The following is a 19,152-nucleotide window of genomic DNA, read 5'->3' as shown; positions in this document are numbered from 1 at the left end:
CTTGTGGGACGCCTAAAGTTACAGGCACAGATGAGGATAACACGTTGTTGATCTTGAACTTCTGAGACCGGTTATGTAGGAAGGAAGTGAACCATTTGAGAACAGTCCCGGATAAACCCATTCTGGTGTTTAACAACTCCAGTAGATTCTCATGTTTGACAGTGTCAAATGCTGAGGAGAGATCAAGAAGGATGAGGAGGCAGGAATCGTTGCGATCAAGGATTTGGAGGGCATCATCGATTATGTGCGTCATAGCCGTTTCCGTACTGTGTTTTGCTCGGAAGCCTGATTGATGAGGGTTGAGGAGGTCAAACTGATCAATGTGTTTTGTCAGTTGGAGTTGTACGCATTTTTCCAGCAGTTTGGCCAAGGTGGGGATATTGGTGATAGGGCGGTAATTGTTTAGGTCGGCCGGGTCAGCTGTAGGTTTCTTGAGTATAGGAGTGACTTGCCCTACCTTGAGGGAGTCTGGGATGAGTCCTTGTTGAAGGGAACTGTTAATGATTTTAGTCCAGAGTGGGAGGAGCAGGGGGGTGAAGTCTTTTACAGCATTAGCAGGTAGGGGGTCTGTGAGGTGATTAGAGGGCTTCAAGGCGACAAGCAGTTTATAAATTGTTTCTTAAGAGTAGGTGTCGAAGGACGTCCATGACGCGTTGTTTTTAGGTTGAGTGGTGGTCATGTTGAAGGGGCTGGAGTATCGGCTTACATCATTGAGGAGATCACTTCTTATATTGTCGGTCTTTAGCTTAAAGAAAGCAGAGAAGTCTTCACAGTGTGGTGTATCACTTGTTGTGCTGTTTGATTGTAAAGGTTGCATCTTGGTTTGAGTTTTGACTAGTTCGAACAGTTTTCTTGGTCGGTTTTTTGCTTGGTCCAGCTGGTGGCTAAAGAAGTCAGATTTCGAACGCTTCATTTTCCTAAAGTAGGCATTTCTCTTATTCTTAAGCGTTTTAAGGTGCAGTGCTGAGGGGTCAGATCTCCAGGTGCGCTCTGCCATTCGCATAGCACGGCTGTCCTCATTGAGTCTACCATCATACCATGGGTTCGAGTTCTTGGTGGAGACTCTCTTCAGTTGCAGGGTTGCGGCTTCGTTGATTATTGAGGTCATAGAGTCGAGGTAGAGGTCGGTCAGAGATTGAACATCAGAAGCGCCCGAAGGGGGCAGGAGGAGACTGCAGGTGTGGGAAGGCAAGGAGTTGGGGTTAAGATTCTTCATGTCCCTTTTCCAGATCTTGGTTTTGGTGGGTTGAGCCGGGTTAAGTTTAACTTTTTCGTGGATGAAGAATGTGATAATGTGGTGGTCTGGCCAGTCACAGGGTTGGATTGCCCCCAGTTGGATAGAGTCCTCTTTGACGATGATAAGGTCGAGGATAGAACCTTTGTCGTGTGTCGGGCTGTTGCAGATTTGGGTGAGGTCAAGCGCATTAAGGAAAGTTTTGAGACTATTCACCACTGAGTCTTTCTGGTCGTTCCAGTGGAGGTTGAAGTCACCCAGGTAGATTTGAGTGATCTGCCGACCGGCGTTGGATGATATCGTGTCCATGAGTTGTTGGGTGAAGGTGAGGTTGTCCCCGTGTGGGTGGTAGATGACATGTAAAGAGCATGCAGGTTTGCCCTCTCTGGTGATATTGAGGCAGATGAGTTCACAGGAGGTGAGGGAGGGGGAGGTGACTTTAGTAACAGCGAGGTTGCTCCTAAAAATGCATGCGATTCCCCCGCCCGTCTTGCCGGTCCTGTCGAGTCTAATGATGTGATAGTTGGGGGGGACTAGTATGTCCATTATAGGTGTTGAGGCTTCAGTTAGCCACGTTTCAGTCAGAATGGCTAGGTCAAGGCCCATTGATATGATGAGATCCACGATGTCGGAGGAGTGTCTCGGGCCGATCTGCAGTTGAGTAGGATGCATTTGAGTCTGGGGGTAAGTAGGGTGGTTGAGTGTTCTAGAGAGAGGGGGACTTTTCTGAGATTATTGGGGACGCAACTTCTGTTGCTTAGTGTGGGGGGCCTAAGGGGATTTGTGAGAATCATGGGTATGGGGAGGTGTGTGGTGGTTGTGTGGTTTAAGGGGCCTGGGCCATATGAGCGGAGGAGGGTGAATAAGTCGCTGTTGGAAAGGGGGTTGAGGGCGCGACGGGGACGGCAAGCGTGATTGCGGGCGGGGATAGAGGGCCAACGCGGGGAGTATTGAGTGACAGGGTCTGTGTGGAGGGTAGGGGACTTGTTGTGCGAGGAAGTGGTGGTGGGTAGGGGATGTCTGGGGTGTGTGAAAAGAAGTTCTTTGATGGTGTGGAGATCTTCTTTGACTTGTAGGAGGGTGGATATAATCATGTCCAGAGTTGGACTGGGGATGGTGTTGGGGATGGGAGCCGTGGGCGAATGGTTGAGTAGAGAACTGGAGTGGGAACTGGAGCGGGGGGGAGGGATGTGCTAGCGTCAGTGCAGGGCTCTGCGGTAATAGTAAGTGGGGTGGCATTCGATGGGTGAGAGAATTTGTGGGTAAGGGGTGTGGATGAAGTAGGGGGGAGGTTGGTAGCATAGGTGAGGACGATGGGGGGAGGCGGCGCAGGTGAGTTGAGGGATGAGGAGGCTGGAGATGGGGGGGGGGGGTGCCAGTAAGATAGTGGGGACTGAGAACGGGGGGGGGAGAGAGGAGGAGGAGTTGAGGTAAGGGAGGTGATGTGTTCTGTGAGTCTAGTTGGGAGAGTGGGGTAGTGGGGAGTGAGAGTGGGGGGGAGATTGGGTGGGAGATGGTCCTGCCGCGGGCGGGGGAGATAGGTTCAGGGCGGTGGTGGGTTCTGCGAGACTCGTAGGAGGTGTAGGGAGGGTGGGGGTATGGAGGATGTATGAAGGAGAGTGATCTTCGCCAGTGGATGGGGGGTGTGGAGAAGTAACATCGGGTGGGTGACTGACTACCGCACTGGGGGGAGGGGAGCGGCGTGTGTCGTTCAGATGTTGTGCTAGGTTAGGCATGTTAGATTGACGATTGGAAGTTGAGGGTGTTGTGTAGTCTGAGGTGTTAGGAGTGGAGGTCCGCCGGTTGGAGATATGTTCTATGAAGGTGGGGAACAGGTTTTCGAGTAGGTCAAGGTTCCTATCTGTGGATTGGAATAGGATGATCCCATTGTTGTAGATGGTGATAATGGCTCTGCCAGGGAAAAGTTAGGAAGGTGTAATAGAAAGTGTTAGCCCGTGAGCGGATTTTCTGGTGGTGGAGATAGTGAGAATGGAGAGGAACGCTTTCCTCCACTGTGCTCTACGTAGAGTGTAGAGGATGAAATCGGTGCTCGTGGCACCATTAATCAGTGAGAAGTAGGTGTCCACAAACGGGGTTTCAGGGTGGGCCTTCAGGAAGCTGTATTTGAAGCGTTTGGCGTTTTTTTGGTGAGCTCGGTGGGTAGTTACTTTTGTATGTGTGCTTGCCCATGCGTTCTATGGTGGAAGAGGTGTAGGTAGAAGAGGGGGGGGTGTGTGTGGGTGGGTGGGTGAAGTTACAGGGCTGTAAGAATATAGCCTTAGGTATGGACAGTTAGTGAGGATGACTAGTCTAAGATGGCCACCAAAGTGGAGGACTAGTCTAAGATGGCCACCAAAATAGAATATAGAGAGACAAGCGTAGTAGTCCTTTGTCTGTTGTTGTTGGGATTTAGCAAGTTTAGTTTCCCTTTCTACTCTGGGGCAAGTCGGGTTAGCCCAGCTTCTATTTTGCTTGGTGGGGAGGAGAGAGACTTATCTCCGTTTTGGTGACCCCTGACCGAGTTGGTATGCAGCCTCGTGGTCATCTGGGGCAGTGGGGCGATTTATTGCACCAGTTTATGGCCCCCGCCATTTTAGACAATGGGAAGACCGCCAAGTCGACCAACACAAATTGAATGCAGATTACATTTTAGGATTCCGGGCGGAGAGTGTAAAAACCGGCATGAGTGTTCGAAGTAGTAATTTGCGTGCAGGTACCTTATTAAAATTCAGGACATCGTGGTCATCAGCGGCCGCGCGCATCACCCCCTGCACAGTCTGCAGTTCCGCTCACGCTAGATCCCGGTGGCAGCAGAGGGGGCGCGGGGAGTGGGAGACGAAGGTGAAGCGCCGAACTGTATGTCTGGGCAGCAGGAGTTCAGCGCTGGAATTCAGGTTCTCAGAGGACAGGCTGCACTGAGGCTTCTCGATAGCAGGATGCTGCTCCGATATTGCTCATCATCTGGGACCTGGTATCCCGGACTCGAACTCATTTGATGTCCAGCGCCTCCCAGGCGATCCCGGGCCACAGATCAGGATTAACCAGGGCGGCAGCGCGCATCTGTGGTTGTCGCAGTCAATCAAGCTCAGTTATCCGAATCCGCCTCTGGTCCGGTGCAAGCGTGGGAGCCCTCAGACCTCCCGTTGGCAGCACAGCACTCCCGGTGGAATCCAGCCGTGCCCAGCGGTGCCAGTCTCCTCGATGGCTGCCAGATCTGTGACAAGCTCAGCTATCAGAGTCCGCCGCTGGTCCGGTGCAAGCGTGGGAGCCCTCAAACCTCCCGTGGGCAGCACAGCACTCCCGGTGGACTCCAGTCGTGCCCAGCGGTGCCAGTCTCTTCGGTGGCTGCAGGATCTGTAACAAGCTCAGCTATCAGAGTCCGCCGCTGGTCCGGTGCAAGCGTGGGAGCCATCAGACCTCCCGTGGGCAGCACAGCAGTCCCGGTGGACTCCAGTCGTGCTCAGCGGTGCCAGTCTCTTCAGTGGCTGCAGGATCTGTAACAAGCTCGGCTATCCGAGTCCGCCGCTGGTCCGGTGCAAGCGTGGGAGCCCTCAGCTGACTCGAACTCCTCTATTGACCAGCGCCTCCCAGACGATACCGGACTCGAGCTCCTCCGATGTCCAGCGCCTCCCAGGCGATCCCGGACCTCAGATCTGGAGCACGGACCCACGATGAGCTCCAGCCGTCAGCAAATCAGGTGCAATTGTTAAGTATGAATCCAGTTACTTGTTCGGGTTGCGATTCCTCGAGGTAGTGGGTGCTAACTGGGATAAAATCCAATAATGGGACCCCAGCACTAGGAGCTCTTAACAAGAGCTCCTACCAGATGGCCATCTTGACCAGACCATTCTTTGACCAGATAACCTCTGATTGTTAAAAAATGAGTGCTGGGATTTCATATTATTGAACCTTTTCATATCATTAGGTCTAGAAAAACAACTACCGATAATGATGATGAAATGGTATTAAAGTTACTGAAATTTCAAACGTCTGAATCTACAGTGGATATCATGCAAAAGAACACAGTCCATGCCACACTGTCATCAGGGCTTGCCTTTGTACGGCATTCCCTTGCTGCTGATAACAAACATAAAACAATGACTCTGAAAGTTCAGTCAGTTATATACTGATGTTCCCAATGTTATTGCAGTAAAATATGCTGTAAATCTGTGCTGGGTTTCACCCTACAGCCACACGCAATGATCACTACAGAACTTTTTCAAAACCTGATTTCTCAGAAGCAGGGTTGCTTTCATAAGTAGAGCCTTAGGCAATAAACAATTCATCAAAAAGATCGGTATATACCTCCAATTCGGTTATCACACATTATTGGCTGTACTTACCGAACAACAATTTCTTCTTTTTTACCACATTTGGCACAGAGTTCTAATTTACAGGCACATGGTTTACAGATGATATGGTATGCGTCCTTTACAGTCTTCTGAAGACATTTAACACTGGAAAATAGAAAAACAACGAAGGTTTATCATATAAATTATCGTCATTCACTTTGTGCTTGCAGTTTCTTTGGTTATAACTCTACATTCACTTTAAAATTGGAACAGGATGAAAGGGCCGAACCATAAAGGATAACAGGTTAATTACCTTCGTCACCTTACAAGATCACTTACGTCCTGGCACCACATACCTCCTTTCACACTTTGGGGCTGATTCCGATTCGGGAAACAAATCCGTATCACGATTCGACTTCGTAGCCGTTTCTGTACGAATCGTACAAATCCGTACGAATCACATAGTACGATCCGTAGTAAAAAAATACATCTGAATCGTTGCGAACCGTACGAAAAGCAAGGAAAAATCCGTACGATACCGACCCTGAAAGTGAACCGTACGAATCGCAAACATGCCGTACGAACCGACAAGCACGATCCGGACCGGGGAATGAGTACCCGATTTGTACAGTAAACGTCGCATATGAGCAATTCGTACGGAGAGCCACACAACCACATAGGGTATTGTTCGTACACCCCATAATCGTAGGGGTACGGTTCATACACCTACGATCATGGGGTGTACGAACCGTACCCCATGATCGTCGGTGTATGAACCGTACCCCTATGATCATGGGGTGTATGAACCGTACCCCATGATCGTAGGTGTACGAACCATACCCCTAAGATCATGGGGTGTAGGAACCGTCCCGGGGGTCCGTTTTGCAAGCATTTCGAGTCAAATTCTGCTTTTACGGACGTTTTGAGCTTTCGTAAAAGAAGAGTCGTACGGAGTGTTGACTGGACGAATCGTACTTGCTGGGTCGGAAAATGATGCTTCGATCCGTGCGGACATCGTGTACTGCGTGTTCCGAATGCGATTCGTACGGAGTATTGAGTCGTACGGGCTTTGGTACGATTTGGACGGAGAACTGCTTTGGGTACGCATCGTACTACATCGTACGTACGGGGACGTTTCAGGATATGATTTGTACGGGAAAAATGCTCCATACGGCTATTCGTACGGGATTTTACCGAATCGGAATTGGCCCCCTAGTAAAACTATGCTACTGTACGTACGTATCATATGCTGCGGTTAGGAAGATCTTGGCAACGTGAGGAGTAAGAAACACTTGACACCCCAGTTACAATTACAAAACCCCAGGTGCATTTTCAAAACAAGCATTTGCAATGCAATAGGTCTCCATTTGCGAGAGTTTAAGCTATTGGCATTGTAATGACAATGCCTTTTATTTATGTTTTAAAAACCAACGCATACATAAAAGGCATTGTCATTTTCAATGCCAAGAGCTCAAACTCTCGCAAATGAGAGACTTATTGCATTGCAAATGCTTGTTTACACTAACGGTTCTAATTGTTCTTTCTTGGTGCCCCGCCCCCACCTTCGCAAATCTCATCCCACTGCACTCATCGTAGCTCCCATAATTTTTTGCACTTCAACCTCTAAAGTTAAGATTCACAATAAGGAGCTGAAGTGAGATGTGTGAAAGGAACTGGTGGGCATAGACTTTGTATATGTCAATCAACTTGGTTTCTTTATACTTAGGAATGAATCTTAAAAATAAATACAGGTTTTTATGCAATTTAATATATAGCGCCAACTCGACTCGAAGGTAATGGAACCCTTTACGTGAGCACCAGGTCACATCCTTGTGTTTTTAGGCATGGGGAGATTAAGGGATTTGTCCAGAATCACAGAAGGTTTAGCGGCGCCGAGAGTCACACCTTGTTCTCAGTTCCAAATTGGGCAGCCCTGACCGTTTCGCCACCCTCCCCCAGTGGGTGTAGTTTGAGGTGTTTTTCTATAAGAAACAAAAATTATATTTTTTTCAGTGACATTGCAGTGTGTTTTCTCTGAATAAATGTATTTGTGCAGATTATCAGAAATTTGGCCTGCCTTTAGTCATTTTACGATACAGAAGGTGCAGGGGGGAGCCCAGCGTTGCGGTTAGAGAGGTGGAGGAGCCAAAGGGAGAGACGAAGGTTGAAACACAAGGAGGTCTCTGTTGAAGTAACATCACTGCCTTACAGAGTGTTTATTAACCGTGAGTACTTTATACAAGATACATCTGGTGCTAAGAAAATCAGTGTTTCTCCAGGAGGCCAGAGGGTTGATCTAAACACCTATATCTGGGTACATGACTGACTCCGGGGTATCACTTCACAGCACTCACACTCAAATTGGACTGCCCCCGTGTCTCGCAGGTGCAGCACAGACAGCGTGATCACCACACAGAGGGTCTCAGAGCCCCCTTCCCGGTCTCCATTGCAGCACTGCAGGGTCGCTCTCCTCACCTCTTACTAACAGTCGGATCGCCCGCTGCAGCCCTCTGACAGCACACATGGCCCGCACAGACAATATAACTGCACAGTAAATATGTCAGTCGTGTGAAATTACTGCACTTGGTCCAAAAATTTCAATTGTATTAGTAAAATGTGATATTGTATCCTGCCATTCGGTTGCTGTACTTCTTTTTAGTAAGTCTATTCCGTAACATACAAAAATAAAAAAATAACCTCCACACAAACGCCCTCCACACAAGGTATAACTAGATTGTGATTATAGATTGTACTTTATTTCTAGCCTAGAATACTTCACTAGTAGTGCAACAAAGGAGTGGATAATCAACAAACCTTATTTTAAAAGAGGATCTCCATTACAAATGTTGCATTTCGAAGCTGCGGTCTTTGTAGCTGTGCCAGCATGAAGGGGCGGTATACTTTTACCCGTGAATATACCAAACCAGTGTCAACTCGACGACCGCGCACGGGGGTGATTGCAGTGTTTTGGTTTTCTTTGTAATTAGCTGTTATCTCCACCAGGAGCCTCTCCTCGGATCCTAGAACAGCAGAGCACCTCCGCGGAGTACACCACACGCCGAAAAACAAGCATTATACGAGAGAAGGAAGGGCGGACAGTGCACCAGAGCCCCATCGCGAAACCGCTTGCAGTTTGCGGGCTGCGAGGGGCCGCGCGCTCTCCGGCGGGGCTGCCCTGCTGCTGCGGTTGTCCTCGTGGTAGGCGCCCACGTGGGACGTGCTCGTGGTGCCTTGGCGGGGCTTGCTGGGCTTGCTTGTGTACTTCCCAGAGAGACAGGAGATTGGGAACGTGCGCGCGCGGCCGGCTCCGATCGCTTTCCTGAGCGTGCGCGTGACAGTCTCCTGTCTCCTGGGAAGCAGACCCGGCAACTATAGTATCGCGCCTGCGCGATGGCATATGGCTTCGCCATTTGCATCGCAGGCGCGAGACCTAAAAATGGAAAATCAAAAATGAAGTAAAAAAGGGATGTTCAGCTAAATGCTCCCTTCACTGACGAGGAGGTAAGGAGAGCGATACTGGCGTTAAAACCTCATAAATCCCCAGGGCCAGACAGTCTGATGGAACACTTTTATAGAAAATATGCATCAGAGATCACTCCTCATTTAACCTCCCTATTTAATGCGATAGCGGAGGGGCCAAGAGTGACTGCTTCAATGGCTGAAGCCGTGATGACGTGATCCAAAAGACAGGGAAGGACCCACAGAAATGGGCCTCCTATAGGCCAATTGTGTTGTTAACGTTGGATGCCAAATTACATTCAGCAATATTGGAAGCCAGATTAGAGATCCTGATGCCAGATCTCATCCACCCTGATCAATCGGACTTCATAAAGGGGAGGCAAACCCACAACAACATCTGCAGGACACTCCAACTGATAGAAAAAGTTTCCAAATACAAGATTCCAGAGATCCTGGTGGGTTTGGACACAGGGAAAGCCTGGAAAGCCAACTATACACAACCACGCTCAAGAGTGCAGGTTAATGGGGTGAGCTCACTCCAGTTAGCTTTAGACAGGGGGACGAGGCAGGGATGCCCGCTGTCACCCCTGCTGTTTTCCCTGTGCATAGAACCTTTGGCAGCATGGATCCAGGCAACCCCAGGGATCCAGGGGATAAGATTCAGAGGTGAGAAACATAAAATGTCACGTCTGTGTCATTGCAGACAATGTACTTATGACACCTTCCCTCAACCCTCGCTGCAGGTAGAACTAAGGAAGTTTGAAAGTGCTGCTGGTTTCCGAGTAAACATAACTAAATCGTCCATCCTAAACCTCACGGTGCCAGAAGGGGAGAAACACTCTCTTAAGTATCCGGGAATCCAGCTCACGCATGACTGGAGGACTTATTCAGGGCAAACTACCCTCCCACCCCCATTGACACAGCTACAACATGACCTCTAACGTTGGAAACCACTATATATATATATCTTGGCTAGGGTGTATACACACGTTAAAAATGACAGTACTACCCAAACTCTTATATCTGTTCCAGGCTCTTCCAATTGATTTAGAGAGGGACTTCCTTCCTAGGCTACACTCACTCATCACTTGATACTTATGCCTCGCCTCTCCTTTTACAAATAAGGTACACAAATGGAAGGGTGGCCCTTTAGCATATATTATAAAGCAGCGCAACTGAGGATAATTGCGGAATGGTCGATGAGGGAATCGGACAAACATTGGTTGCACATGGATTGGGCGATAGTAGGGAGGACAATCTGGGATGTGATCAGGAAGCACCAGAAAGATAGGCCCCCGAACACCTATCTAAACACATCTACACGAACCACTCTCGAACGGTTTGGGATGAGGTAACTAAAGGGCCAGGCTGGACGACGTTCCTTTCTCCCTATACCCCGATTCATTTTAATCTGTTGTTCCCCCGCAGCAATGCAGGAGGGGCCGTTTGATGCCTGGAGGGAAGGGGGGTGTTTGATGCTTTCGGATCTTTTTCATAATCACGACATACTCACATTCGAACATTGTCAAAGGGACTTTTGGGGGCAGAGCTAGCTCGCGGACAATAAGGCCTCTTGAGCCCGGGGCTCTGCCGCGTAGTCAAACGATCCTTTAGTAATCCGACAGCATTTGCAATGTAAAGCACATTGCGCCGACCCCCCAGACATCGGAAGGAAAGCGGGTGCATTTGAGCCGTCTACGCTCAAAATTGGAGGTGTACAACGGCAGCCTCGGCACAGTGCAGCGGGGAAGCAGGCGGGCCACGGCTTCCACGAGCTGAAGGGTGAGCGACGTCGAGCAGCGTCACACGACGTGCGGCTGGCGCTTGAGACAGAAGGTGCACTCTATTGAAGATTGCTGCACAGGCTGCACGGGCGAGATACTAATTTCCCGGAGTGTTGAGCGGCGCTGCCGTGAGGTCGCGGGCACAGGAGTGGGGGGGCGGCTGCCTTGTAGTAGTGTGGCTCACTGGTTAGAGGCGGCAGACCCGAGAGCAGAGGACGGCCCGGGACCAGGGTTCGATTCCCGGTGCGGCAGGTTTCTGGACCAGGGTCAGCGGACTCGATAATTCTCTCGCCTCGGTGCCCACTCTGATCAGCGATCACACTCGGCAACTCTGGGCATTAGCTTGCCTCATCTTCACTAACGGCCCCACCAGACCGCCGGGGATGCCTGGTCTCACCCTGGAGATACCCATTAAGGGACCATCTCTCAGGGAAGCCAGGAAGGGTTTCGCAGCGGTCGAAGCGCCTTGGGACCCTACGGGTAAGTAGTGCGCTATATAAATGCCTATACATTTACATTTACATTTACATTTGCGCGGCGGTAACGTCGGAGTATTAGCAGCCTGAATCCCGCTGCAGAGTGGAGCGGTGTGTGCTGGTGCTTGGGGCTGACCGGAGGCTGCACCAGACAACACCCAGGGAGATCTGGCAGAAGCGGGTGAGGGCGGGACAAGCGGCTGCTGCTGGCAATGCAAGCAAAATGCCACCTGTACCCTGGTGGGGGGCCCATTGAGCGTGATTGCTGGTGCTGTGAGCAGAGTGGAGGAGATCCCTACGGAGAAAGAAGACAGCACCAGAGGCTAGCATCGAGCTGCAGGCCTCCCCCACGGAGTGCTAATTACCTGGGGGTGTGGGACTAGCGCCCTGCACTTGCTTCCAGGCACTGTGGGGACCTGTTGCAGCGAGACCAGGAGGCTTCCCCAGAGGATAGAGGGAGGTGGAGCCAGCACACAGCACACGTCCCCCGGGGCGGCATGCAGCCCTTCCTCTGCACGCAATTGATCTCAAGGGGGAGTGCAGGAGCCAACTGGGGATAAATAACAGTGTGACATTGGTCTGGGTCAGCCCCGCTTGAGCCCTGGCAGGAGGGTCGTATCACACGCACAGACCCCAGACTTGGCGCGCTGGTGTAGTAACGGGGGTGGTGGAAGCTGGCTCTAACCGGGCTGTGCCCCACTTATCCGTGAACAACAGTGTATACGCAGATTGGGACTACCTACAGCTCCAGGGGCTACACACCCGGCATTATGGGAAGAGGAGATAAGACGCAGTCCAAGTTATCCTTTGACCAGAAGAGGTCTAAATCTCACAACGCCACTACAAGTGAGGAAACAAGGATGCAGCCCCCGGTGAGCGAGGACTCGGACCCTGCCATCCGCAGCATGCTTAAATCAATGGAGAAATCCCTACAAAGTGGCATCGCCTCGCTGGGTACTAAAATGAACGCCCTCACATATAGAATTGATAGAATGGCAGACCGCGGACAAGCATGCTGAAAAGATTGGATATGTCTGAACGGCGGATAACGGAGGTGGAGGAGCCGCACACTACTCTAGATGCGGATCACAAGCAACTCGGGAAGGCCCTTAGAGCGCTGCAGGACAAGACTGAGGATTTGGAGGCGCGTTTGCGCCGATGCAGCCTGCGCATCACGGGCCTTCCGGAGACTACCCCTACAGGCAACATGGAGCAGTTCGCGGAGAAACTGTTGGTGACACTTCTGGGAGAAGGGGTTTTTCGACAATGTTTGTGGTGGAGAGGGCACATTGCTCCCTGGGCCCGAGACCTCCGGTGGGCAGACCTCCCTCCGTGGCCAATCATCGCAAAACTACTAAACTATCGTGACTGCAACACGGCGCTTCGCATAGCCAGGGAGCAGAAAGTTCTGAAATACGAAGGCTCCGAGTTGTCACTGTACCCAGACTTCACCGCACGGGTCCAGGAGGCCCGCAGACACTTTATCCCACACAGCTGCGTGACCTAGGTATTGATTATGCCATGCTGTATCCGGCGAAACTTATAGTCAACAGGCAAGGGCGATCACATATATTTACGGACCCTAAGGCATTACAGCAGGTAATCAAATACTGGTCCAAAGTACAATGAGAGAGTCCGGAAAAACGACTGCTTGAAGAGGCTGCTGGAGGCTCGTTAGAAGACCAGGACTCACTCAGTGAGGCAGTGACCACCAGAAGAGTAAGATAACGGAATGGGATGGAGCTGGGGGTAATGTTGGGTCGCACCGTTTGGACATTGAGGGGCTTGATGGTTCGGAGAGTGCCTCCTCTCTCCTACAATAATGTCTGCAGAAAAGAGTGGTTGGGAAACTCTTAGAAACGAGTCAGGTCGGATAGACTGAGCGATGCCACGGGGGTGCGGGGTCCGACGGGCCCTGTGCCACTCCATGGGGGGCGGGGAGTAGATGTTGTGGACAAAGTTGGGGGGAAACAATAAATGGAATTGGTCTTAAGGTAAATACTGTAACTTGATATGGACGACGCGGGGGGGCCACGACCGTCAGGACAAATGTTATTGAACGCTAGTGCTCGACATAAGGAGCTACCTCTGCCTACGAGTGCCATGCACAACCTTCGCATGTTTTGGGAGTGCGCAGGAGGGGGGAGGGTTGGGAGGGGGGGCAGGGGGGGACTGTTTTGGACTTTCATGCGGCCAAGTTGGGGGAGGTCTGCTGTGGGAGGTGGGTGGGGGAGAAGGGGGGGTTGCTTCTGAACGGGAATTTTTTGGAGGGATTTGTTTTTTTATTTTCATGTATGGTACACTGTACACGTGCACACAGCGAGTCAGATTACATGAGGAGAACAGGATTTAGATATGATGGCACATGAGGCAACCAATATTCGAAACCCAATGGACTGCATGAGGGAAGTGACTTGGAACGTTAGAGGACTTAACCACTACTGTAAGCTTAGGAAAGTGCTTAGCTACTTAAACAGGCACAATGTGGATGTAGCTCTGCTACAGGAAACGCATCTACCGCAAGCGAGCCCTATGCTACGCAGTAGAGAACTGCTGGGGAACACCAATTCAGCAGGGTTCACTACACATGCTAGAGTAGTGCTGATGTGGGTTAACCCCAGAACACCCTTCAAACTCTCACAATTACACTCAGATGCAGAAGGTCGCTATGTTATCTCCAATTGTAAAGGTCGGGATTTGGATCTAATCATTATCAATGTGTATGGCCCCAATTACGACAGCCCTGAGTTTTTTATGACCTTAGCTAAGGTGGCCAAAAACGTCCGGAACGCACAGTTCTTATGGGGAGGAGATTTCAATTGGTGGGAACATATTAAATTACCATTCCTCTCTGATGTGCACAGAGAGTTCCTAATGCAACCTATTGAGAAAGATGAAATTTCGGAAGCCCTGGCGAGCATGAGAGCTAGCAGTGCCCCAGGGACGGATGGCCTAACGGTCTCCTTTTATAAGGCCTTTATTGACCTGCTGCTCCCACACCTGGCTACCATGTTCGATGGTATGTGTACTTCTGGCACTATGCCGCAGTCCATGAGAGAGGCCCTTTTGGTCGCCATCCCCAAACCAGACAAACCACCAGAGGAGTGTGGCTCGTATCGCCCTCTCTCCCTGCTTAACGTGGATACTAAGATTTTTGCTAAAATATTAGCCAACAAACTTGTCCTCCTGTCCAATACCCTGGTCGTCCCGTAGCAGGCTGGTTTCGTACCGAATAGGAACATTACATATAACATACGCACGGTGTTTGGAGCCATGCAACATGTTAGACAGGAAAACAAGGTGATAGCAGTTTTTCTAGATATGGAAAAAGCTTTTGACTCAGTAGAATGGGAGTTCATGAGGTTGGTGCTGACGAGAATGGGAGTGGGGCCAGTCTTTTTACAGTTAATAGGACTATTATACTACAGGCCCACAGCGCGTATTCGCCTGGGAGATATGATTACCAATCCATTCCCCTTCTCAGAGGGACTAGGCTAGGCTGCCCTCTGTCCCCACTGTTATACGCACTGGTGGCAGAGCCGCTGGCATGTGCATTACGAGAATATCATGGCAACGAGGGAATAGGATTCCTGACATATAGAATAGTGGTGTCGACCTATGCAGACGATACACTGCTCTATGAACGGGACCCCGAAACCAACTTGTCGTCAATCATAAGAGAGGAGGTTCACTTTGGAGAGCTGTCAGGGCTGAAGGTTAACTGGGCAAAGTCGACGGTGTTTCCTCTCACCCCCCGCCACGGTGGAATTTGATATGGAGTACCCACTGCAGTGGACAACCGACTCGATTAGATATCGGGGTATTAGGCTGCATACCGATTCCGAAGTAGTCTTTATAGAAAATTACGGCACGGCCAAGGCTAAACTTGAAGACTATGTAGAGCTATGGTCTTGCCTCCCATTATTACTAATGGGACGAATCTCGATTATGAAGATGATAGTTTTGCCCCGACTCCTGTTTTTATTCACGAATATTCCTATAGTTTTACTGCGATCCTACTTCAACAGACTTCCCCAATCCATGATAAAATTGGCATGGGGGAGAAACAGCTGAGGGTACAGTGGCAAGTCCTTACTCTGCCGTATCACACGGGAGGACTGGGGGCACCAGATTTTGAGTTATATTATAGGGCAGCGCAGGGAGCTCTACTGCATACCTGGACACACAGCAAGGCGGATATCCTGTTTCTGCGACTGGAGAGAATGTTTGCTAAACCGATTACCATACCTACCACAATATTTGAGCCTGTGGACTGCAGAACGGGTATTTTAGATTCTATAAATTCAATCCGACATGCCTGGCATAGTATACTGCAACAGAAACTGGAGCATTATTGTACTCACCGGATATGCCTATAGAATGGACGCGGTGGCTCGGGCCATGTAGAGATAGGGGCGTGGTACAGTCGCTACACGCACTGACGCTGGAAGTTACTGGGGACCTATTCCTAGATGGAGTGGTGAAGACCTGGGAGCAGGTTGAGGGAGCTACTAATGCTGGCAATATGCTGCATAGATTCCAGTACTACAGGGTGCGTAGGGCGCTGCGCAACATGCTGGGAGAGGACTAAGCTGAACCAGCAGAAGTACGGGAACTGACGCATGTTATCAAGACTAAATCTACCCACAAGATGACAACAGCCATGTATAAATTAACCATCGCTCACAGGGAAAACAGATACACTGCGGCTAGGCTAGCTTGGCAACGAGATCTGCAGTTGACGATTGACGACTCCATGTGGTCCTACTGCTGCATGAACACGAGAAAGATTTCACTGCATGGCAGACATAGGCTTATACACTTTAAGTACATTAATAGGGTTTACTACACCCCAGAGAGGCTTTGCAGATATGGTCTTAGGGAAGAGGCGACTTGCGAAAGGTGTCAGGCACAGACAGCAGATTTTATGCACTTGGTATGGCAATGTCTGGGGATACAGGATTATTGGGTGGAAATATTCAGAGTTGGGGAGGGTGGTACATACGGAGCTCACACCAGACCCGGCAGTGGCTTTACTGGGGTACTCCCAAAAATTCCCTAAAGCTATTCGCAGGATGGTGGATATGGGGCTTATTATGGCTAAGCGTAGGGTGGCAATGAGCTTGGATGAGGGGCCCGGTTCCGACACTGCAACAATGGTCACACGACATGTTGTACTGCTGTACGCAGTCAGAGAATTACAGCGAGTTACTCCCGTCTAGGAGCCGGCAGAAGAATTTTTGGGGTCTATATACGACATATAAAAGTGGTGGTGACTGGGAAAAGGAAAGGGATGAGGAGGAAATAGATGCAGGGGTAGAGGTGCGAGCTACTGACAACACGTACGAAGACTAGGGGACACGTCGGACAGTGACTTTAGGTGTGCAGTTGAGTGTAGATGCATTTGACACCGGTGATGTTCCTTGGGACCGTAGATAGCATGTATCACCGACTTGTGGATAGTCAATGGGAACATGAAACGGTGTGTTTGAGGGACAGGCAGCTGGGTCCTCAATGTTGTCGCTGCCTGCCCGGAACGGGTTGTTGGCTCTATGGCTGTGGAAATCATCATAGAGTAAGCTAGGATTGTTTGGAGGTCGTGTACGTGTAGAACGGTGCCATGGTATGTTGTTGAGTATTGATGCAATAAAATAAAAATAAAAAATTTAAAAAGGGACCTTCACTTAGCACCCAGCGAACACTTCCAATCTCTTCAGCTCAAACATAGGGTCCTTCACCCACAGGTCAGGGAGGCCGCCACACGAGACCTAACACCGATAGAAACCTTTGTGCAGAGGGTGAGCTCCATGAAGGGGGTGATCTTCATTCTGTACGGCTTACTGCTATCTACACGGCACGCACCAAGTCCTTGTTACACTAGCTTCTGGGAACAGGTAGTAGGAAGGAAAATCTCTTGAATGGAATGGAAACATTTATGGTCGGACATCGCCAAGAACAATCACTCATTAGATCTACGAGAAACCCACTATAAGACCCACTACAAGACTCTCTTCAACTGGTATCTTTAGCCCACCAAACTCAAAAAGATATTTTAAAAGACCTCAGATTTGTGCTGGAGTGGTTGCGGCTTACTCTGGGACTTCAGCCACATTTGGTGGGATTGTCACAACATTTAACCATCTTCTGGGCCCAACTACGTACTTCGTGAGTCACACAACACATTCAAAGGGCAGTGTGGACACAACCACTTCACCACCACAGTTGTTAAGGGGAGGGGATCAGGGGGAACTAGGGTAGGGGATAAAAAAATATTTAGTAAGAAGCACTCATTCAGAAGGGAGAGTTTGAAATTGATAATATATTTGTAAAAAAAGAGATGTTACAAACAAAATTAGTAGTGTACTGATGTTGTGCCAAGTACCATCACACCATATGGCGCAGCTATGACCTATCCTCTAAAGGCTGTTTGCAGCCGATCCACCCTGGTGTCTTTTTGCATGGCTTCCGGTTTCCCTTGCAGCACCTGATCTTTCTGCCTAAACTCGATAGTTGCATTTAAAAAACACACAAAAGCAAGCTAAATGTTGAATGTGAAATCAGTAAATCACACCATAACAATGAATGCAAGTTTACAGCAGAACATAGGAAGTTTGCCCATGGACGTCGATTCTGCAAAATGCCCGGGGTAGTGGATGTGACATCAAACACCCTTTGACCTTAATGACATCACAGGAAGTGACATCGATATCTTTAGACCTTTCACCCTGAATCTTTCCAGGAGGTGATATCATGTAACCTTAACCCTGAGGACATAACAATAAGTGACATCACAGATAGTTCATAATAAAAGCATAATTAACATGAAAATACAACACAAACAAATGTCAGTTTTAGATACCACCAATATTATTGTGCTTACATGATCTTCAAAAGTGGTAGGAAATAATACTTGTAATGCAATGTAATGTAAAATCTCATTTATATAGCGCTGCTACCACTCCAAGGAGCATCTTGGCGCTCAAAGCCAACCCAGCTCGAAATAGGTTGGTGGACGGTAGGCAACATAAGGCACGTAACATAAAGGTAACGGGTGGTGTTTGGGTTAAAGCTTTAAGCAGCCCTTGCCAATGGTTGCCATGCAGCTGCCTGGCCCCTCCCCCACTTTTAGCATTATAATTCTTGATTTCAGTACAGACAGTTGTACGCGCACCTCCCAGGTCTCAGCATCAATGCGAGAGACAGGTTCATGCTCTCCCCCTCCTCCACTACGGATGACCTGTCAGTGGGCACCAGACTGCTAAAGGAGCTACAGACCACCTCAGTGCCTCTGGAGTCATCTCTATCCTGCAGGAGAATCTTCTGAGGTGAGAGCAGCAGAGCCAGGCCTTCCTGTATCCTGCATGGACTGCCAAGACGCCATATTGAGCGTGTCACTGCTCTCCATTCAAAGGTATACTTAGTATTACTACACGGTGTACATTTTAAAAAAAAGAAAGTGTAGCTTTTTAGCATCCTCAAACATTTTCATAATTAACTGCTGAGGACGTGATGTAAAGGCCATAGCTGCTGACTTTGGAGACTGGGAAATTGGAAATGGGGAACCCGGGGCCGAGTTTGGGCGTTGGCTCAACACCCGGTGATTTTGGGCAAATGACAGATTCTCCGCGTGCTCAACACAAAATACAATGTGTCCTTGTGTAATGTAACTGGTGCTCGTGTAAACTGCCCCAGTACCCTCAGCTCGGGTTTGCGACATATACAACTGCAAAAAAACCTCTAAAGGTTACAGTTCTGCTAGAAGCGGTCACAACGACGCCCTTTCACTATGTTCCTACATCTGTATAGAATCAGCTGGTGCTGGGGAGAAATCATGATCTACACATAAGCAACCGAACAGGGCTTACTTTACACTTCTATAGTATCCAGTCAATGGAACCCAAGTCGCC

At 49.5% G+C, this 19,152-nt stretch overlaps 1 protein-coding gene across 1 annotated transcript in view; it reads right to left on the bottom strand.

The window, feature by feature from the left end:
• C3_1H9orf85 (chromosome 3_1 C9orf85 homolog) overlaps window positions 1-19,152 on the bottom strand; it is a 365,977-nt gene that overhangs the window by 13,537 nt on the left and 333,288 nt on the right. The window contains exon 3 of the mRNA XM_086961260.1: window positions 5,578-5,691. Within this exon, the coding sequence (XP_086817386.1) occupies window positions 5,578-5,691 (114 nt within the window). The remainder of the gene's footprint in view (window positions 1-5,577; window positions 5,692-19,152) is intronic.

The sequence above is a fragment of the Lissotriton vulgaris genome, chromosome 3_1, assembly GCF_964263255.1.
Source record: "Lissotriton vulgaris chromosome 3_1, aLisVul1.2, whole genome shotgun sequence".
Taxonomy (NCBI): domain Eukaryota; kingdom Metazoa; phylum Chordata; class Amphibia; order Caudata; family Salamandridae; genus Lissotriton; species Lissotriton vulgaris.
The sequence above is the reverse complement of the archived record's forward strand: the minus strand, read 5'-3'. Positions and strand labels throughout refer to the sequence as shown.